Source organism: Planococcus citri, chromosome 2 (genome assembly GCF_950023065.1).
Source record: "Planococcus citri chromosome 2, ihPlaCitr1.1, whole genome shotgun sequence".
Taxonomy (NCBI): domain Eukaryota; kingdom Metazoa; phylum Arthropoda; class Insecta; order Hemiptera; family Pseudococcidae; genus Planococcus; species Planococcus citri.
Window position 1 is genome coordinate 35045643 of NC_088678.1, and position 24304 is coordinate 35069946.

The following is a 24304-nucleotide window of genomic DNA, read 5'->3' on the forward strand; positions in this document are numbered from 1 at the left end:
CTAGAGGCTCTAGAACAGCTTGAAACTATCTCAAATCGACTTGGGAATTTGAAATTAGCGTACCGACAAACAAAAATTTCATGATTTGATCAAATTTTATTGTGTTTTTTGTTTCATAAAAAATTGATGAAATGAAATTTCAAAAAGTTTTTTAAAATCAACAAATAAATTTAAGCAGCTGTGCAGTGCTTATTCGCCGTCAGATCAGAGCAGATGTGAAATAAGACTGCAAATAAACAGATACAATCACAGATTTTACCAAACATGAGTTATTGAGTTTGATGAAATGCAATACAATTGTGCATCAAAACGAAAGTTTTCAGAGACCTTGACACTGATTTTAAAATACGTCTGACCCCGAAAATGAAAATTGATTGCATTTTTCAAAATTGTGGATCCTATAGTTTTCTGTGAGAATTAATTTTGATCTTAGAATCCAACAGGTTTCAGAATCAGAATCAAAATCAATGCCTCTAAAACCTACGTATAATTAGTTAATTACACACCCAAATTACATTTTTCAAAATTTTGGGCTTTAATTTTCCTCCTCAAAGAGCTCAGTTTTGATTTTGGGGTCAAGTTTTTAGAATCTAAATCTGCACCCTTGAAAATGCATAATTTGACGCCCATATTGCATTTTTCAAGATTTTGGGGCTCAAACTCCTCTCTGAGATTCTGGGGAACTCAATCTTGATTTCAGAATCAGAACTAGTGAGTTTGGAAATGGGTCATTCCATGCCAAATCGGCGGATTTTTGCACGAGGGGTCTTCGATTTTTTTCAAAATCAGATCATTTGTAGAAGTCATCAAACGATGACGAATGACGCAAACCGGACATTTTTTCGATTTTTTTTGACGGAGCTGTGGCGCTTCAAAGTTCTCCAAAATGGCCGAAAATGGAAAATTTCAGTTGCAAATTGCTCCGGTTGTACGAGGTATAGAATTTTGAACTTTTTTTCAAATTGTAGTACTTTGGGAGGGTAATCGACGAGTGATGTCAAAATCAGTGTTGCCACTTTCAAAAACCTAAAAAAATCGATTTTAAAACTTATAATTTAAATATAACCACGATGTCCACCACTAAAAATTCTGAAAAAATTCTCAGTTTTAGTCCTTTTTATGTAGAATAACATATCAAAAAATTGGACTGGCATCTTTTTTCATTTTCGAGAAAAAAAAATTACAAGTTTTACAATTGCTGCAAAAGTACCATCAGAAACCTAAAAAATGAAAATTTTTGCATTTTTGAAATATTTTACCAATGTTGTAGTAAGGTAAATATTGATAATTATATTTACACTCGTTAGGCACGCACCTACAGTGCTAACCAGCACGTAGGCACGCGCCATAAGCCAATATAATGTAACAATTATCAATCGAATACATTCATTAGACCACACTGAGTCCTCTTTGTTACAATGTGTAGACGAATATGTGAAAAAAATCCCCCTCCCCCCAATTTGTTGACAAATTGACGAAAAATGCATATATTTCACTCTTTAAAAAAAATACAAATTTATAAAAAACAGTATTTTTCGTCAATTCGTTGACAAAATGGGGGAGGGAGATTTTTTTCACATATTCGTCTACACATTGGTAAAATATTTCAAAAATTCAAAATTTTCCATTTCCGGCCATTTTGGAGAACTTTGAAGCGCCACAGCTCCGTCAAAAAAAAAATCGAAAAAATGTCCAGTTTGCGTCATTCGTCATCGTTTGATAACCTCTACAAATGATCTGATTTTGAAAAAAATCGAAGACCCCTCGTGCAAAAATCCACTGATTTGGCATGGAATGACCCAAATATAATTTGATAGGTACTCATATTTTATTTTGTTATTTAAAATTTTGGGCACCGAGCAGGCGTGCACCCTCTGTGTGTTTCAGTTTTGATTTTGAGTTCAAATAGGTTTCAATTTGCAATTACATATATAACTGCTTTAAAAAATATGAAATTTGAAATTCAATCATTGGGTCAATATTTTTAAATTCAGAAATATTAAAAAAAAATGCAATTAAAAATTTGTCAAAAATTCACTTTTGAGCTGGCTTTTTAAAAATTTCGCAGTAGTGAACTAAAACGGCCTAGAAGGTTCCCAATAAAAGCACCAATAAAAGTTATAGGTCCTCAAGTTCATTTTTAGCTCTTTCCAAATCACTGAAGGATCCACAAATTGGAATACAGTGATGTCAATTTTTGGGTCATTATTTCCAATATCAAAAAATTGAGAAAATTAGACAAAAACTTGTCTATTTTTTTTTTTCAAAATTGGAAATAATTGCTAAAAAGCATCACTGTATTCCAAAATGTTTTTACAGTTTCAGAAATTATGCATTTTGGATTACTTTGGCCAATTTCAAAATATCCAAAAAATTTCATAATTTTTTCGCTATTTTTTTTCGATTTCATGAAATTTGCATCACTGTGCTCCAAAATATTTTCCCAGTTTCAGAAATGATACGTATCTTGCAACATTTATGGCTTAATTAAAGGGAAATATTTGTAAAAAAAACTTTCAAAATAGGAATTTTTCCAAAAATAAACGATTTGCAAATTTTTATCCGCTCAGTAGAATCTTGAAAGTGGTCTCAGATTTTGATGGCTAGCAGGCTAGCCTAGGTCGACATCTTAAAACTGAGTCGCTTCCTCAAGAGAACCTATATCTTCCTATAATGACACTTTTGGAGCTAAAATTTGTCTGAGTTAAGTACTTTCAACTCAAAATGAACGTCTTCACTGAATTTGGTCAAAACCCTCTAACATTTTGTTTATTTTTTTATGATCCATCTATATTATTACAAGCACCCGGTGGCATTCTATAATGATATTTCATTAGTGTTGTGGGTTGTGGGGTCGATGATTTTATTGAATTGATTGAAAACATATTAAAAAGTGCAGAGTAAAAATTATGGTTGCGGTAGTGAAACGAAATAATTCGATAGACAGGAGTGAAAGCAAAGTGCTAGGTTAGGCTCCGTCACTTCGATCAGTCTACAAACCATTAAAAAATTACTCCAGGTGACGCTGGACTATGGAAAAAGCATCCCGCTCACTTCGTACGTGGTTTATTTTCGACAATTGTCTATCTCGTCTCACGGTTCGGGTATTAATTATACGCGATACGCGAAAGATACGGGTAAAAAGCCAGCGTAGCGATGAAATTTGTCCAAATATCAGCAGCAGATCGTGTAGCAGTGCGTCTATCTGGTATCTGGTGCACTGGTCAAATAAACGACAGTGTCTTTTTAGGGTATCCAATCGGTGTAATTTGTTAACTGTATCAATACGATGGTCAATATTTACCTAATTAAACCAAACCAAGCGTACTTTTATACGTATAGCTAGAGGTATTCGACGAGTATATTGCAATCGGTATGCACACCGCGCCGAATTTATTAAATATTAATCTAGATTAACTACTATATCGAATCCATTCGCAACTTGGCGGCATTCGGTTATAGTAGGAGGTTTCACATCCATACGTAATATTATATTTAAACAACTAAAGAGCTCCCAGAACGTTATACACATCTGTACAAAAGAGAGATCATCGTACGTAAAACGTTGCATTTCTACCAGCAACGAGATGCACCCGCTGTGTTCATGAGGATCCATTCTACCCTGTGAACCCTACCACAATACCGGCAAAACGTGAAATCGTCGTTTGGCAAACTTAACAGCATACTGCTTTTATAATCCCGCAAATACAACGACGCTTAAAATTTATACTCAAGTACACAAAAAGAAAGAAAAATCTCGTATTTCAGCCAGTGAAAAAAACACCATTAACTTCATTTTCACGGTAACACACCGCAAAATGTGGGACGCCGTTCGCCTTCTCCATCTACGAGTAACACACATATTTTTATCTCTTCCTTGTTGTTGTTACCAAGGTTGGCCAAAAACTATACTGAGACTGACGTCATTATTTCGCTGCATGTTGACTTATAGACTTGAATAAAAAAACCATTCGAAAGTTCATTCAATCTGTACAACTGGTTGCGCGCGATCCACTGCGTCTTTTTTTCACGCGTGCTAGAGAGTTGTGCTTTTTTAGTAGGTATGTTGTACAGAATTGAATAAGTTTTCGAATAGTTTTTTATTCAAATCTTTAGGTCAAAATGCGACGAAATAACGACGTCAGTCTCAGTAGTTTTTGGCTACTTCCCCCGAGCGACGATCCCCGGCCCATTTCATACATTACATAGGTATCCCACTTGACCCACTTTAAAACAATAATTTTTGCTAAAATAGATAACGTTAGTTGACCCTGCTCCATTTTGCATAACCCTTTCTCTAACTGACACACATTTTTTTTACGGTTTTATTTACACCCCCCCCCCCTTAAAATTAATTAAATTTGGCAAGAGATATCCGAAGCAGAAGTTTCAAGAGCCGACGTTAATTAATGCTATTGTTCCGATGAAACTAATTATATTGAGATCACAGTTTATTAATTAAAAGAAAATAGGGATGTTTCACCTTGGCGTGTTGGCGTATTTTCTCTATGCTGGTGCAAAGCGACGCGACGCGGCAAATTCGCTAAAGTGTTCTTCTTCGCACCAGTGAAAGAAAAGCGAAAAAAGTTAACGAGATTTTAAAATGGCATTATCTCTTCGTGATAATCTAATTCCATTTATTTTCGAGTCGACAAATTTTAATTTTTTTCCTTTTTTTTCCTTATTTTCTCTCTCTCTCTTTCTCTCTGGCCAACCTACCTACCGCAAATTTTCTTCGTTTTTTGCATCGTTTAACCTTTTACTTATAACGATAACGCGATGTAAGTGAAAGAATTTCTCGTCGAGTGAAATGTGTACGATGAAACTACCTTACTACGTGTTTGAAAAATTTAATTCGTCACGAATTTCGACGAATTTAACCGCGTTAATGCTGAGAATTTTCGCTTCTTTGTGAAGTTCTATTCGGTCCTATTTTCCTAATCAAAAATTCATTTTAATTGTATTTTTGGCCCCCTCCCACCCGCTCATGGTCATTTTATTACAACTGATACTTTTGAAAATTTAAATTTGGAGTCAATGGATAAACCAGCGTGCTTATTAGAGGTGGTTCTTACTTTATTTATGTTTTTGTAAAAGATTTTTTGGCCTTTTTTCGCATTTTTTTTATTTTAACACCCTGTGAAGTGGTTGGTTTCTATTTTTAAAAATTTCCATAAAAAAAATCAGAACACAACTAAAAATTGAATTGCGCTAAGTAAAAGCATCTCAAATCTTTAAAAAAATCTTTTAAAAATCAATATACTCGTAAAAATTGCGTCCAAATTTGTGCAAAACACTGGCGCTGCTAACCAGTGTGCATGGGCACACCTGTTCATTCTCCAAAAAAAAATTACAAATGAATTACTTTGGCTACAAAAAAAGTTTGAACTTGCAATTTGGTTTGTTAAATGGTCGTACCATCGACCTTACAGCTTAATTCAGTTCGCTTTATGTTCACTTCTTAATAGACCAACTGTGCAATGGTAATGAAATGGCACCAACATCTCACCACTACTAACACAACGTTTTACAAGAAGTGTAAGGTACTGGGTTTGGGAATGGAAATGGTCATGCGCCAGTTACCCTAGGTTACCCGCTCGGTGAGAGGGGAAGATAACCAACACAACAACATCAACTACAACGAGAAACCAGATGACGCGCCTCCTCTCGCCTCTTCTTCTTAAGTCACACATGCGCATTGCCATTCCCAAACCCAGTACCTTACACTTCTGTAAAACTTTGTGTTAGTAGTGGTGAGATGTTGGTGCCATTTCGTTATGTTAGATTCCATATACACAGTTGGTCTATTAGAGAAGGCAACAAGGTTATTTACAAGGTCGATGGGTCGTACTGATTCTGTCACAAGGATTCTTACTTCAAAGAAGGATGAGGTGATAATCGAAGGAAGGGCAATACCTACAAAAAACAAAATCAATGGTAATAAACTGATCAGAATCCATACTGTGCATAAGAATGACAAAATGAGAGACAAGAGAGTGTACAGGAACAAACCCTTACATCATTTTTTTTAAACATTTTTGGGTCAGAATGAAAATTTGGGGGCGGGGGGGTTGAAATTTTACAACTTGGTTTCATAATTTTGAAAATTGGCACACCTGTTCAGATTGTCTAGAGACGCCACTGCAAAAGCCAAATTTCAAGGGGAAAAAACATGGTGTGTAAGTGGAACTACAGTGGAACCTCGATAACTCGAAACTCTTTAACTCGAAAACCTCTATTAGCCAAACCAACCTCCATTCCCCTTGAAATCTCTGTAACACTCAATGTTAACTTTACTCAGATAAGTCGAAATTGACTACACAAACCATGTCATAACTCGAAGCTAAAATTTTGCAAAAAATAGTGAGAAAGCCTGTATAAGTCGTACGTTGTCAAGCGTTTACCTCTATAACTCGAATATTTTTCAATTCATACATTTATCTTTTATGCACTACATATCTCAGTTGTAACTCCATAAGCTAAACTTTTACTGAAAATAGTGAGAAAGCCTCTATAACTCGTACGTTGTCTGGCGTTTACCTCTATAACTCGGATATTTCAACTCATACTTCTATCTTTTATGCATTTACATATCTCTCAATTCATTCATTTTGTAAGACCTCTATAACTCGAATGCTCTGAAAATCTTACCTGCATAACTCGAAACTGATTATCTCGAAAACCTCTATAAGCCGAATAAATGACCATTCCCCTTGGATTTCAAGTTATCAAGGTTCCACTGTACATAATTCAGTACAAAGTAACTGCATACGTGTGTTAGTTTACTAGTATAATACAATATGTGACAGTCATAGCTGGGGTAAGTCTCTGTGTACTGCAATAAGATTTTACCATACATCATAGTATAGAGAATTGTCATATATTTACATTGGCGCCCAACGTGGGGCGGTGCTCCTAACAGTGTTGGTTCCCTAGTCCCTACCCTGTACTTATGAATTATGAAGTTCTTTTAAATTGAAAAATTATCAACATTAAATAAGTAATCCCCCCCTCGGATATTTTTGGTCTCTTTTTACAAAATTCCTCACTGTTGGAAAAAATTCTCAAAAATAAATAAATTCTTTAGCAATTTTGAATTTTTGTGTTGGAAATAACCTCTTAAAAAAACCTCACCTCCGGTTTATATGCAGCTTCAGAGTTGAAAACCCCAAAAAATGAACTGAAATTTTTTTTGGAAAATAGAAGGGATGAGAAACGTTTTATTTTTTTGTTAAGGAGGTTCGTTTGAAAAACTTCTGACTCAGAACTCAAAAATTTTCAAATTTGTCACTACTGTTCTTCTGTTAATTATACGTATTTTTTGTATTTTTTGATTTTGGGAGCTTTGAGCAGAGAAACCAACAATACTTGAAATACCAGGGGAGGTTTTCCTTGAAGACTTATATTGAGTAAATCGACAATTTTTGATAAAAATTGATCACATTTTTTTGATTTTTTTTTTTGGCTTTGAGGGGGCTTAGCATTACTTTTTTGAGCCCAGGGAATTATTTTTTAAATAAAATCTAACACATTTAAAGGATGGGAGCACAAAAAATCGAAACTTCAATAATTATAGTATAGACCATCCAAATACTTCACTTGCTATAGCTATTGCCAAATTTTCCCCCTATTCTTCCTCTGCTCTCCGATACAATTGTGTTATGTTTAATTATTCAGAACTTATTGATACCTACCTGTAATTTGAATGATACCAGCTTCATCTTTTCATTCAGTCATTTCTTAATTGATTATGACGTTATAAAATCAAAACAGACAGGGAAGTAGGCAGCCTAAAAATTTCGTTGGGGGTTCTTAAGACATGCTCTTCCCGGTAAACACATAGTACGCGATACGCCAGCGAATAGAAGGCGATCATCGTATTGGCAGCCGGCGTATCGCCGGCGGGAATCGCGTTCGAATCGCCGGCGAAAATGTCCGCTTTTTCCGCAGCGTAATCCGAAGGCGATACGCCGGCGGGAGTCGCAGCGATATCGCTGTTGAAATAGAACGCGATTCGAAGGCGATTCGTCGGCGGAAATCGCAGCGATATCAGAACGCGATTCGAAGGCGATTCGAAGGCGATAATCGCAATGATGTTTTGCTTTGGTTTTTTCCTAGTTTCTTCTCCCACATTAGAATCAGAACGTATTCTTCAATTAATTTTACGAGTAATTTACTTGTTTACATAATTAAAAATCAAGAAAACAAAATAAATAACGAGTAAATTAAGTGAAGAATGCTTTCTGATTCTGATGTAGGAAGACAAACTAGGAAATAACAAAAGAAAAAACGATGAAGTACCTATACTTGGGTAAATCACTTCACACAAGAATGCAACAACATCAATTGTAATTTATTAAAATAACCAAAAACACAAAAATTGAATTATGGAGATTTAGAATAATTATTCTAAGTCACCATACAAAATCCATTTGAAATCATCAAAAATTTATCAGAATTCATCACTAAAAAACAGTTTAAAATCACCATGAAAAATTCCAAGCTGAATAAAAAAATTAAATTTGAATCAATACAGTGAAAAATTTATTTTAAAAATCACAAAAAAGTGTCAAAAATTGCTAAAAAAAATTCATTAGAAATAATCACAAAAAAATTCCAATCTGACTCATCGCCGAAAAATTTATTCTATGTACCTACACACCACGAAAAAAAATTGTTCGTTATCACTCCAAAAAAATTAATCAAAATTCAACACCAGAAAACCAATTTGAAATAAACACGAACGAAAAGATAAAAAAAAACACAACATTCTGCTCGTTATTGCATGCTTGCGTAAGAACATCTGAATGCTCACTCGATTGAACGCGAAACAAATGCGAAAATCGCATGAAAAATATTGTAAAAGAACTCTACTAAATTCGCCTTCTATTCGCCGACGAATAGACCGCGGAAATCGCGCTGAAAAAAATGAAAAAGATCGTTGCGAAATTCGTAGGCGTATCGCCGGCGGATTCAGCAGTGTTTTTTTCAAATTTTTTCAGCGCGATTGTCGCGTTCGATTCGCCGGCGGATAGAACGCGAGTATCGCGTTGAAAATATCACTGCTGAATCCGCCGGCGATACGCCTACGATTTTTGCAACGAGATTTTTCATTTTTTTCACTGCGATTTCTGCCTTCTATTCGCCAGCGAATCGAACGCGATTTTCGCGACCGCGATTTCCGCCGGCGATTCGCGTTCGGTGTGTTTACCGGGTTAGGATCTATCTGGGCTTCATTTGAATTGAACAATATGAATTCAAATGGTTCCCTTGTTAGTTTTAAGTGCTCAGTTTAACGTGATAATGACTTCCTCTATTCTGCTTCAAAATATTGAATTCTTCAATACCAATATTTGGAAAAACTGTTGCAATATGAAATTTTGCTGAAAAATAGACTGGTACATTACCTATGAATTTTATCGATCACTACATCTCGCTGAAACTGTAAAAAAAAAAAAGAATCTGTCTATGGGTCGATTTTTCAAACCTCGAAGAGAAATTGACGCTCAGATTTGCGAGCAGTGTAGATTTACGATAAATACATTTTACAATGGGAAAACAGAGGGTGAAAAATGATTTTATCAACGGTAAACAAAAGGTGCAAAACGTACGTACGATGCCAAGTTCATCAATATGAAGGGCATGTGGTACACCATAAGTAATGATGTTTGCATAGATATGTGTAGTATGTGCCCATACTCGCGAATAGCTCGGTACGGTGGCAATGTGTAAAGTAAAAAAGGGGTACCTACACTGTGTATAATGACGACGACGTAGGGTTAAAAAAAATATATATATGGCGGAGTTTTTTCATTTATGTTGGTATATTGAGATGAATTGCGGAGCACGATGAACATGTGCGTGATAAAACAAGTCGAAGCAATTTTGAAAAATCATCATTTGCCCGATACGAGAGTAAGAGAGATAGACTGAGAGATAGGGTATGTATAAAAAGTTACGTCACGTTTTCAACAAGTCCACAATAGAATTTTTGGTGCGGCGTTAACTCGTTTCACTTGATTTTTTCCATTTTATCACGTAGCCATTTTTTTTCGGCGTGTTATGTATACCCTGCAACTCTGTACTCATTCTTTTCATCTCACATCGAGCTAGCTCTTTTTTTCCCCCAACACTGTAGACGCTTCTCGTTACATATTTTGTTTCGGTATACGAGTAGTTGAGTATTTGCGAAAGGTTGTAGGTGTGTAACTGTGAACTGTGAAGTAGCCGAGAAAAGTATCGCAGACTGGGAGACTGGGAGATGAGGCGAGAAAAAGAATGAAAAAAGTCATTACTCGGTGCGCTTTTACCGCTTTATTAAAGGTATATACGAGGACGACGCGAGTCGTGTGGGTTGGTCGGGGAAGAGGCGTTTAATTGTCTTTCTCTTTCTAAAACCATTTGCTAGTGTTAAAGGGTGATAACAGTGCTAACTTATGTACTAAATCACAGACGGTAAGACAACTCGACAATCGGACGTTAGACGTGTACAGCTTTTGCTTGTAAAACTGTTCGAGTGAGACGGCACCGCTCGCTTTACATTCCTCTGACTGGCTCTTTATTAAAGTCAAGGTGAAAAATAGGGCTTCTTCGAAGGGGTCTTTTAATTTATTTTCTTTGTACGCATTAGTCTTTTTTGGATACCGCTATATCTATTTTTTTTTCCTCGCACTGTCTCGCTCTTACGTGTTGTTTTTCGTCGCTTCGATAATACTTTTTTTGGATTACTGGTGCATGGCGAAGTTAACCAGAACGAGGACACGTATACGTGGGCGAATAGCTCAACATAGGAATGCCAATTGATTGAAATTAGTCGTGTGAAAATTATCGAATTAAAATTTTTCCAATTGCGAGATTTAAAAGGGTCACATACATTGTAAGAATGAGCAAATCTGCAGAAATTTATCGCTCAAAATCTATTGTTGTGTTAGAATGTGAGTATAGGTACATACACTGTGCAGGTACACGAACATTGCATTTGTTTATTAAAATGATTAACTTACATTTTCTCTTAATTTCATTTTAACACGTGTATATCAACTTGAACAATACGGGGAGAAAGTTCCAAAACGAGACATACTCGTGCAACAGTAATTTAATCCAGACAAAGAAAACTTGTTACTAGGTAACACGAGCAAAGACGAATGAGGTGAAGAAAATGGAATTTTTTCATCGCAGGTACACTGTAAAGGGTACTTTATTATTATTTTTATACCATAGCAGGCTAGGCAAGTTTTCCTACGCTTTCTCAACATTAATTCTAAATTGACGTCCGAAGAAATTAGCGGAAAAATTCCATTAAATTGATACATTAAAAATATTATTAATCTGCTCGCGAAATGTAATTAAAAACCGCTTCGAGATTAAGTTTTGACTATAAGAGGTTCCTTCTCCATTAATTTTGATTTCAGCTATCCGAAAAGATACCACCCCCTGTAATGCGAGTAACAGGCAATTATTTTGATTTTTCGGTGGCTACGTCAATATTGATAATTTTCAAAATGTGCTTGTTACCCAATCTAAAGCTCATTTTTGGGTTTTTGGCGAATTTTTAGAAATTTGAAAAATTCGATAAATCTTTTTCGAGGGTAATTTTTAAACTTTTCCTTGAAGTATAAATTTCTTTGAGCAAAGTTCCATTTCAACTACTACACATCAATAAATACTAGTTTTACTTAAGCAGCTGGAGCCTCCATCGATTTTTAAATTTTCCCCAGAAATTTCAATTCGCTCTAAATAGGCGAAAAATGAAGTAAATTTTCAAAAATTCTTCAAAAATGAACTCTAATTGGTAGGTATCTGAAAATTTGGTTACATAAATTTTAGGACATGCTGTGGCTGTTTCAATCTAGTTTGATTTTATATAAATCGAAGAGTGTGAGTTCAACAGGTTTCCTAATAACAGAAATTAGAAAAATATCTACATATTAGGAAGGAGGTATAGTTGGGTACAAAAATTTCGCCAAAATTTAACTTTTTCATTGGAATAAAACCAACACATATGCACTTAATTCTCAACATTCCAATCTTCCATATTTGTAAAAAAAAAAAGAAGAGAATTACAAAATTCCAACTAAACAATTCCTAGTTTACATCGATCAACTTTGTCGAAGGCTGAAAATTTTGACAATTTGATACAACCCAGTCGATAATTGACCTACTAGTATCTTCGGTAAACACACCGAAGTAGAAATTCAATATCGTGAAAATTTCACAGACGACAAAATTAACTCGGAGATGTTTCCAATATTCGAATGTTTCATAACTGCAGACCTAATTTTAGTCTGATGGATAAATTTTTTTATCACTTTTTGAAATCTCCGACCGTAAAAATTTCATTTCAGCCAAATACACAGGCGTATAGCCTATTTCCTTATCGTCAAAGTAAATATTGTATACTTGAAATTTTACTTTCAAGTGAATGAATTTTGTTGCTCAGGCTTTTCCCATGTGATTTGAAATTCGAAAAGAAAAATTTAGTTTAAAATTCATCCCTCGAAGTCTTTCGCACTGTGTTAGAGTATACGTAGGGCTAGACCTAATAAAAAGCAATGTAGATTTCAAGGACATAGCTTATGTTGTTTTCCGCTTCAGTTTCGTTACATTGAATCTTCGAATGTCGATTTAGAAAATTTTTATTCGCTGCCAACAACAAATATTAACCAAAGTTCTCCATACTAATGTTGTATTCCAGCTACGTCGTTTATACTGATTTGGAAAGAATTTCAATTTGAATATTCACTATCCTTGACATTTTCATATGACAACAACTTTATAGATACTTAACTATAGTGAAGAAAAATACAAAGCTAAGGTGTAAAAGTTTAGCGAATGTTTCAATGATATGAGCGTGGGAGAAGAATAGGCTTGATTTGATGATACTTATTGAAGAAGAAGAAGGTGGTAGAATTTCACGAATGTATTTTTACGATTTTTTTTCTTCGATCTGTAGCGCGTATTTGTAGGTATTTGTTTTTTCAGCTTTCTGATTTCACATTAAATATTCGTTTCAAGTTTTCTGCCTTTTATGAACATCAATAATTCAGAAATTCCAATATTTTATTTTTCCTATTTTTCTCACAACTTCCTGTTTTTATACTTTTTTTTTAAATTTTGGGTTCTTCGAGTACACATAGTACGCTGGGCGAGTGTTTAAAATAAAAAATACATGTAACTTGTAAAAGTGAGATGGTTTTCGTATTTCGTACGCATCATCCTTGGCGGACTTTTTTTTTCGAAATTTAGGCTCGCAAGAGAAGCATCTCAAATAACTGGCAGAAAAATTAGAACAGGATACAGATAAATGAACAGAGTATCCAAAAATACATCATTATTTATCATTTGATTTTCGATAAATTTTTAAGAATCAAAATTTGGGCCAAAAACTATAAAAGTTGAAAGCATGGCCAAAACTAACTAGAGAGCGGAAATTTAGTATGTGACTACTCTATGTATATTTTCGACGCTTGAAATTGATTGGAAATGCTTTCATACTGTTTTGATTTTTAGAAGTTGAAATTCTCACCAAATTTTCATTCAATAAAGTACACGAACAAAATTTAATTTTACCAAAAATAAAATGGATCTACTCGTTTTTTCTTCACTGAATTTCCATACTCGAACAAGAAAATTAAATTTTTCACAACGCAAAAAATTAATAATTCAACCCCTTTGATTCCCCTCTCCTCGCTCACTTCCCATCCGCGAATATTCAACAGCGTAAAGCTACGATCGAAACGAACACCTCGCCACGCTACGCTATAGCTACACGGAAGGAACTTTGTAAATCTCGAGATTAAACCTCTATTTCAATACCCGAAGATTCGAGGCCTTTTAGCAATTCAGTTCGTCGAAATATATATGTCTTAAGAATAAGCAAACTTAATCGACCATAATTTATTAGCATCTTATTCAAGGCGCTAGCACCACTACATTTGTATAATATACGTACAAATATATACCTTTTATACGTATAATATGTATACGTAAAACGGTATCACGATCTACTCGGCGGCAATTAAAGCATTTATATTTGCCATTAAAATCACCGAATCTCATCTGCCATTCGTTGGTCGAGCCGTATCTTCTCTCTCAACAATAAAGGACTATAAACCGCGCCATCGAATATCATAACCCAATTCCGGCCTATGGCAATAGACTCAACCACCACATTATCAATAAAACGCTACGTGCCCCGTTAAACTGTTCCTCTCCATTATACGTACAAAGACTTTGACCGAAACCGAAGCTTGCGGCGAGGGGTGAAAAAAATTTCCATCCAATAAGGGCTTAAGGCATCAACGCGCGCGGGAGTATTACACTACACGCTATACACTACTCCTCGACGCTTTTGAATTCAAAGTATCGCCCCCCCCCCCTCGATCGTCGCATATTGTGCTATAAAGAATTCACTTAAACGTAAAATTTCATCATCGCGATTTAAAACACACTCTCGAAAAATTCATTGTATTCGTGAAATTCCTCGGCTTGTTATTAAGAAAACGCAAATGTCTACGGGTTTAATTGTGAACCGCAAAACAGCTGTGTTTTTGCCAACCAAACAAAATACTCGATGCAGCGGGGGCCTTATCTTTTGGCAATGTTTCTGCTGGTAAACATGCTCTAAACGTCGAATTCAAAATTCCGGTACAAGAAACGCTCTAGCGTAAATTTATTCATATTGGGTTAAGAACGGGACCGGCAGTCATAAAATTAAATGTATTCCAAGTATTACCAACATTTCTGCCATTTAACCATTTCTCTGTCTATAATGTTCTCGTTTCTTCATTTCTTGCAGCGTTAATGTAAATTCAATGGCATAGAAATGTAATTTCATCTTTTATGGATATTTGATAATATCTCTGCGACATTTATTTACGCGACGAATTATTTAACAGTTTTCGCAGATAGCGAACCGTGTAAGAAAAAAAAAATCGCGAATACAGGCGTTAACTTCGAATACGTACTTACAAAAGTGATGAGAATATCGATATGGTTATCGATATTAAATTACCACGAAAGTATCGATACATCGATATCGAACATATTGAAAGACGAGAACAAATTTCATTCTCCAAGTTTTTTTTTTTTCGGTGGGGCATTATTTTACAAAATGGAGCTGTTAAAAAAAAAACAGAAATGTCTCAAATTCTTTTTTAAAAAATTACCTATATACTATTATAAGTCCGAAAAACTATGGCAATGCCATCCAAAAAACAATTAACATTCCCTCTCTCTCCCCCCTCCCCCCAAAAAACATTCAGGGTCGCAGAAAAAAATTTTAAGGGCTCTGAAAATTCTACTACTCATTAAATTATTCCAATAAGATACATATTATAATTTTTAAAAAAATCTAACACGAAGTAATTTTTCTCAGTTTTGATTTTTTTACAGAGACAAAAATGTGATACTAAGTAATAAGGTATTCCATTCATTCATTCGTTTCTGAAACAACGAAGAAATCCTATTTTAAAAATAATTATGTAAACTTGAATGACAACATCAAAACACATAAATGTATATTCGAATCTCTCGAGCTCAGAAAGGACTATGTTTTCAATTAGAAGGGGGGGGGGTGGATTCAAAATTTTATAAAAATTATAATTCATATCTAAAAAAAAAATTTAAAACATCTCTTTTAAAATAATCCGAAAATGAAAACGTGAATCAATTATCTAAGAATTTTTTTTATGAAAGATGGATGTATTTATAAAAAGTCCTGATTGTCCCATAAAAGCATCAGGTCGTTCTTCACTTACCAGACCGTCGAATCGCCTCATTTCGGTAACTCGCTACTCCCATCACCCTTTAGAACTTATTTTTATCGGAGACGCTTCGTTCGGATGGTCACCTCACTTCATCAAAAACAGTTCGGAATTAGGCAAAAATCTATTTTTTGTAAATGAAAGGTGGTGGGGGTGGGGGAGGAATTTCAAAGTTGAAATCCCCAAAAGGCACATCTATGGCAAAGCCCCTTCCAGATTCACATGTGAAATTTCAGCCTCTAGCGTCAATTTGGTGAGGTGGGAATAAAGTAATATAGATCTATACAAGTATGCCGTCTATCACTAACCAAAAACCTATACCAATAACAGTTACGCAACGCGCCGAACTGCAGCGCTGCAAGCTGCATAGGTTGAGGTTTTACTATAATCACCATACTGTTTCTGCTAAGTTTCTGCGTTTAAATACAATTTACTCGAAATTTTGATCGAGGACATAGGTATTTGAGGTAAGGAAAATGATCTACGTTAAATACTCTACAAGATGGAGTTGGCTTGAAAATTTTCCGCGCTATAGAAAAAATGCTATGAAAGCTCAAAGTTGTACAACTCTTGAAAAAATTTGTTTTTTTCGCATTTTTTTATAGTTAAACACAATTTACTCGAAATTTTGATCGAGGAATAGGTATTTGAGGTAAGGAAAATGATCTACGTTAAATACTCTACAAGATGGAGTTGGTTTGAAAGTTTTCCGCGCTATAGAAAAAAAGTTACGAAAGCTCAAAGTTGTAAAACTCTTGAAAACCTCCGTTTTTTTCGGATTTTTGTGTATTTAAATGCAATTTACTCGAAATTTTGATCGAGGACATAGGTATTTGAGGTGAGGAAAATGATCTACGTAAAAAACTCTATAAGATGGAGTTGGTTTGAAAGTTTTCCGCGCAATAGAAATAAAAATATAAAAGCTCAAAGTAGTAAAACTTTTAAAAAAATATTATTTTTTCGTATTTTTTTGTAGTTAAATACAATTTACTCGAAATTTTGATCGAGGACATAGGTATTTGAGGTAAGGAAAATGATCTACGTTAAATTCTGAACAAGAAGGAGTTGGTTTGAAAGTTTGCCGCGCCATAGAAAAAAACTTATAAAAGCTCAAAGTTGAAAGACTCTTGAAAAAATATGGTTTTTTCATGTTTTTTTGTAGTTAAATACAATTTACTCGAAATTTGGATCGAGGACATACTGGTTTTCATGTTTTTTTTATATTGTCGAATTTCGAGCTTTTAAAATTAAAACCAACTCCCTCACCTCAAATACCTATGTCCTCGATCAGAATTTCGAGTAAATTGTATTTAACTACAAAACAACACAAAAAAAACATATTTTTTCAAGAGTCTTTAAACTTTGAGCTTTTATAAGTTTTTTTCTATGGCGCGGCAAACTTTCAAACCAACTCCATCTTGTAGAGTTTTTTACGCAGATCATTTTCCTTACCTCAAATACCTATGTCCTCGATCAGAATTTCGAGTAAATTGCATTTAACTACAAAAAAATTCGAAAAAATCATATTTTTCAAGAGTCTTTCAACTTTGAGCTTTTATAAGTTTTTTTCTATGGCGCGGCAAACTTTCAAACCAACTCCATCTTGTAGAGTTTTTTACGTAGATCATTTTCCGTACCTCAAATACCTATGTCCTCGATCAAAATTTCGAGTAAATTGTATTTAACTACAAAAAAATTCGAAAAAACCATATTTTTTAAGAGTCTTTCACCTTTGAGCTTTTATAAGTTTCTTTCTATTGCGCGGCAAACTTTCAAATCAACTCCATCTTGTAGAGTTTTTTACGTAGATCGTTTTTCTTACCTCAAATACCTATGTCCTCGATCAAAATTTCGAGTAAATTGCATTTAACTACAAAAAAATATGAAAAAAACATATTTTTTCAAGAGCCTTTCAACTTTGAGCTTTTATAAGTTTTTTTCTATGGTGCGGCAAACTTTCAAACAACCTCCATCTTGTTCAGAATTTAACGTAGATCATTTTCCTCACCTCAAACACCTATGTCCTCGATCAAAATTTCGAGTAAATTGTATTTAAACGCAGAAACTTAGCAGAAACAGTATGGTGATTATAGTAAAACCTCAACCGGCTCAACCTATGCAGCTTGCAGCGCTGCAGTTCGGCGCGTTGTGTACCTATTATTGGTATAGGCGGAACGCTGGAATATGCCCTATTATGACGGCATACTTGTATCAATTCTATATTACTTTAGGTGGGAATGGTGGGAAGCATGATACAAGGTTTTTCAATATTAAAAAATGTGAAAAACACGTTGTCTTCCTTCCAAATTTCTCTAGTAGGTGATTTTTGGAAATGTAATGTCACTTTTTATTACTTATCAATTGATTTCCAGTTTGACTTTTTGACCTTTTTTCCCACTTCCATTCATCCTTAACATTTGGACATCCTTGGATTTCGAGTCTGGACCAGTCTCACTTAAGGCAGAAGTGGTTTTAATTCATGTGTTATGAATGAATTGAATCCAACAATTGGAATTTGTTTAAACGAAGTCTGTGAAAAAGAATGGTTGATTTCTCTAAAATAAGGAATACAAAATAATTCAGAATTTAAAAAAAAAATGATAATTTTTGAAACTTTGAACATTTTGAATTTTTTTAAAAAATATTATTCATTTTAGGACGCTTTAGCATCTGGGCTTTTTTGCATCCACAATACATTTACATTTTATAAACAAAATGAACAAAGTACAGACAACATAACAAGTAAAAAATAATTCACAAAATAACATAGCAAAAAAATAAAGATTCACGAAATGAGGTCATATAGATCCCAATGCATTTTAAAAAAGTGAAAAACTTCTGATATAGGTATATCTTCATTGTCTGTTTGAACATCTTCATAAGTAAGCTCCCTTAGAATTTGCTCTCTATCTTTCTTATATTTGGGACAGTGGTTAATCAGGTGTATGATGGTAATTGGGACTCCACAAGGGTCACATTGTTCCAGTTGCTTGTCCTTGAAAAGTGGAGAATGAGTATAGGCAGTATGCCCAATTCATAATCTGGTTAGCACAATTTCTTCTCTCCTACTTCTCCTGTATGGTGTACCCCTTGAATCAGAACAGAGTCTCGTTTGCTACACTTGATATTTTATGGAATTGGTGTCTTCCTGATCTATGTGAAGATTAATCAGCAGATCTCTACAACGACAGCCAATAGGGCGATAAGTAGTATACTTTTTTTCCAGTGGAGAGTAAAACATTTTGCAGAAATTAGGATGGCTTGGAGAATTTTTAACTTTCAGGTACCACTTCAACATGAGCTGATCTCTTCTCTGTGATAGAGGGAGTATTCCAGTCTCTTCAAATAGCTTGGTTATTGGGCTGGTACAAAATGCTCCTGAGCAGAGTCGAAGTGCTTGATTTTGCACTGAGTTTAGTTTTTTCAATTACCACTGACTTTTTTGAGTAAATTCAAAGAAATTGTGCTTTTTTTCTTTATATGTATGCTGTAAGTGGATTTTCCAGGTCAACTTTTGATTGAAGTGCAGCCCAAGGAACTTGTGAGTTGTTATATTTTGAATTAGTTGACCATATAATGTGATGTTGATGGGGGGAGAGGTATTCTGCTTTCGATGGAAATTCATCAGCATTGTTTTTTTTAAAGGTTACTCGTCAGCAAAAAAATGCTGTCTTTTTTTCAAATAACACACAAAAAACAGAATTCATAAAAAATATTGAAAAATCATCAAGACTTGAAAATTTTGTATCGAGAGTATGATTATTGTGTTCAGAATTTTCTTGGAACAAATTACAAACACCCCCCTCTCCCTCCCTACCTTCCTCCACAAAAAGAAAATTTGTTATCTTTCAGTAAGTATACGTCTTATACATACCTACATGCAAAATAAAATTATTTTAGCAAAATGAGAAAACTTGTCCAGAAACAAACAATTTAATTAGGTATACCTAATTCAAAAATTATTCGTCTTAATTTTATGCTGTGTATCTGAAAAGTTTCTCTTGATAGAAGTCACTGAGAGAATTCACTCCCCACCAGTGATGAAAAAAATAAATCACTCTCTTGTGAGTCTATGATCGAAGATTTGAAGGCAGTGGTTTGAAAACAGCCATCATTCACATTTTGAAAGGCAAATTTTTACCTTCTCCCCATCCTCCTCCAACTCTCTAAAATGTAATTCCACCGTGCCATTTACGCCTTCTGTGAAGTTTCCATTTTGGAATAGGTACAGTTGTTTTTTCATTCAGACCTTCCATTGGTATTGTTCAAAGAAAACGGTTTTGTCCAAATGAATAATTGAAACATTGAGTAAAATGAGCTGAAACTTTCAAAAAAAACAACGACAATAACAAAAATTGGAATTGGGAATTTCTTATTGCAACAGCTTCAAAAACATTTCAATTGCTTAGCATTAAAAATTACTAGGCATAATATTACAGCAGATTTTCAAAAATTTTCCTCATTTTCAACAATTTTTTGGGAAGTTTTTACCCTTCTTGAAATCATTACTTAACCTAACTCTTGAAAAAGCTGGAAATTTTACAGAGCTATTTATTATTCAGAAATAACACCAGGAAACGTTTAAACAAACAATAATTTAATTTTTCGTTTTCAATTACTCATTCAACTAACATAACTAATAAGCACTCATGTAATGTACTTGCATATTACTTCAAGGTATCAAAAAAATAAAAAATAAAATAGAAAAAGATTTTCCGATTAAACCCACCGATACTAACTTCGAGTTTTCCTGAGAAATGTGTCAAAATCATTGCATGATAAACACTCGCTCTTGTTAACGAAAAAAACAAAAAACAAAACAAAATATGCGCCTCGAACGAGAAAAAAAATACAAGAAAATAAGTTTCATATATCCTACGCCTTTACTTGTACAAAATAAATTTCAACGTTCAATTTGAAATTTCACGTAGACAATTGTTTATTTTTACGGATTACAACGAGCATCACATCGCTCGTACATTCTTCCAAAAAACACTCATATAAACAACACAGATCAGCCAAATATTCGAGGAAATGTTAACAGTTTGCAGGGAAGAGAAGGGTAGGGAAGGAAAGAGAGGTACAAAAAGAAATTCAAACCGACGCGACGTGCATTTTAATTTCATACGCCACAACAACGAGACAAGCCGAATTGAGAATACGAAAGGGCCACAGGGAACTCGCGTATAGGGACGTTATAGGTACTTGTAGTTTTCGTGATATGTAGGTAGCTCGTACTCGTATGTGTATAGGATAATTTTTCACGCTCACTCTTACGACATTTTCCGTTTAAACGTTGTTTTTCTTATTTGCTTTTTGTTTACAGGTGAAAATCCTGCCGCTATGCAGCATGGAAGAGGACGAGGACTTAGTTTATTTCACTGCACGTCGTTGTGGCTGCTGTTAATTTGTTTTTTAACAACGTCTATACTTTCGGGAACGTAGTCGCAATTTGTCGTTAACTATATCGATATAATTATTATTTTCCGCAATTTTTTTATTAAATAAAACGAATGTAATTAAAAAAATTTTTATACGATTTCTTATATATTTTTTTGTTGGTCTCGTGAAAAAAAAACCTCGATATGATAAACGTATATTGGTGCGAATTTTTTGTAACGCTTCGAGTTAAAAAAAATAATAATAAGAAAGAAAATACCAAAAAAATATTTTTTTATGATTTTATCGTTTAAAAAAACTATTGATCAGTGGTCTTAGTTACCCAGTTGTTATGTGTATATCTTATATGTACATGTTTTTCTTTTTCTTTTTTGATAAAGGAGGAAATTCTTTATCGTGTATGCGATATGTAAATAAATAAATGTATATTATGTGTAAAAAAATTTAAATAATAAATCGCCGTGAATTCAACAATTCTCGTTGACGAGACTTTTTTCATTTCAAATAATTATTATTAATGTTTTCAACCGTTTGATAATTCATACTTACATGTTAATTGTTTGATGTTGAATGTATGTACTATGGCAAAAAAAAAAAAATCGAGACGTATTAATAAAACTGTAATATTACGTTATAAGATTTTTTTTGTGTTTTTATTGTATATGTACTATTGCTGAATACAAAAGAAAAAGCTCAAAACTGAGTGACTCGACAGAAATGCACTATCTGGCTCAAGATCAATGTTCTCGACTTCTCACAAACATTGAAACTCATTAAAAAATTGATCAAAAAATATGTAGTATCTACCAAATGGAACGAAAATGAAAAACCCGTAAAATTTGCATACACATCACTTGAAAGTACCTAGGTAATTAGAAACTGTTGGAAAACTCAATAAGACGTCTTGAAATTCGAATAAAATTGCAAAAACATTCTCAAAATTGCTTGAAAACCTATCAAAATTACAAAGTAAAATTTTCTTAAATGACTTCTCAGTTATTGGAAATTGCCATAAATTGATGCATGAATCAGCAAAATGGATCAAATTTTACGATAATTCCTTGAATTCGTTGAAATGATACGAAAATTGGAAAAACCGAAGTTTTGATAATCCATCGCAAAAATAACCAAATACTTAAACAATGGTAGAAAATTACAAAAAAAAATACTTGTCATCAAAACTGAACGAAATCTCACAAAAATATCACAGAAAAACTGACATAAAAATTGCTATATAAACATCTCGGAATTTCTGAAAAGTTTAACAAAAATTGCAAACTTGACTTACCTACCTAAAAACAACTACCTACAATACCTACATATATTAGGTATTTATATTTTTTTTTAAATGACATAATGGAAAATTAAACTGATCAGAAAATGATGAAACATCTCAAAATTTGCAGAGTTTCGTGAAAATTGGGTAGATTGTAAAACATTATTGATAAAATATTTGCCAAAAATTACATAAAGTATCATCAGAACTAAAAAATTGCAAGAAATTGATGAAATTTCAGTAAAATTCAGGTGAATTTGGCAACAATTGCTTGAAACTTCATTCAAAATTGATACAGAACCTGAAAATTTCAATAAAAAGTTGTAAAAGTCGAAAGTTACCAGTAGAGGGAAAAAAGAGAAAAAATAATAATTCGTGAACGTGATTTATAGCTCATAATATGTATTGTTACCATTATGGATCACAGCTGAAAAAAAACTGATTCGAATCTCGGATCATGAATTAGTCTAAAAAATTTGATTAAAATGATGAATCACGACGTCAACGAATTTTAATTCGAATCGAACCGTCTCCAATCCTGGACCTTCTTCCTGTCGAAATTTTTTTAATCACCAAATTTATGTATAATCAGCAATCCAAATAACCCTAATTTCCACTTTTTCGTCCACGTGTTTTTTTTTCATCCTGAAATTCGCAGTTAAAATCCTTATGAAGCACAAATAAACTCTGGCAAATGCTTATATTGCATTTTTGTATCGAGAAAATGAAAATACGTAGGTAGATATGGATGGTGGGTGCTTTACAGAAAAGTCTGTCAATAAAAGAATAGATAAGTGCAAACATATTGCCAATTTTGACGTATGTTTGTAGGAGTAATCCTTAGTATTGAAGATGTCGTGAAAAACAAATAAAACATTGAATAAAAAATCATCAGTAGGAGGCAGAAGTTCAAGAGAGTCATGCTTAGATCCACTTTCTAACGAGCTTCTATGCCATACATAATGTTTTGTTTCTTTTTGCTCGCAAATTAGATGTGAAATACATACAAAAGGCAATAGGAAGAAACTCGTTGCAACAATTTTAAAAAACAGGAGAAAATGCTGAAAAATTTCTTTCAATTTTCATTTTCATTTTTATTCAAACTTCCTGCTCTGGTTTCACTAAGTATTGTAGAGGATTTTTATTTCTCATAAAACGACACCAAAAAACGGTATCTCTATTCCTAAAATACCTAAATGTAACTGGAAATTTTCAGCTTTTGTTTTGCAGAATCGAATTTTTTGCCACTTTTGAAATTGAAAATTTCCACGAAAAAGAGGTCATACGTGTGTCGATTTCAAACAAAGTGATGTCTCTGTCAGTTGAACATGTATGAGGAGGTGTCATTAGAGACGTTTCTTTGAATAGATAAATATTTTTCAACAGAACAAATTTAATCTTTTTCAAGATTCTGGACTTGGGTTTGAAAATTTACGTTTGTTGAGATTTCAATAATATTTATCATGAAATTTTACTCTAAAAAAAAGTCAATTGATTAAATAAGTGCAAGATTTAATATTTTGGAAAAAATTTGGGCTGCAAAAGAGCAGGAAAAGAATTTCAAATGAAGGAAAAAATGTTCTCCATAAAAGATTCTTTCCATCTAATCCAGATTCCCAATTTACCTAATCTGTAGAAGAAAAAAAAAACAAATGAACATACAAAAGGGTAGTTTTTCATCCTAAAAATACAAAGAAAATAAAAAACCCTACAAATTTTGAGAATTATGACGCAATCAAAATGAACCTGTGACACGTTGCAGCACACCATGATATTTATAGATTGTCTTACGTCGCGACGGAATCGGGTCATACAATTTTCCAACGACAATAGCACGTGACTAATTTATATTTTCTTCGTGATA

At 33.7% G+C, this 24304-nt stretch overlaps 1 protein-coding gene across 1 annotated transcript in view; it reads left to right on the forward strand.

The window, feature by feature from the left end:
• Positions 1-21766, forward strand: part of LOC135835537 (zwei Ig domain protein zig-8-like) — a 366482-nt gene extending 344716 nt beyond the window's left edge. The window contains exon 7 of the mRNA XM_065349802.1: positions 21091-21766. Coding sequence (XP_065205874.1) covers positions 21091-21209 — 119 coding nt within the window. The 3' untranslated portion in view covers positions 21210-21766. The remainder of the gene's footprint in view (positions 1-21090) is intronic.
• Positions 21767-24304: the final 2538 nt, after the last annotated feature.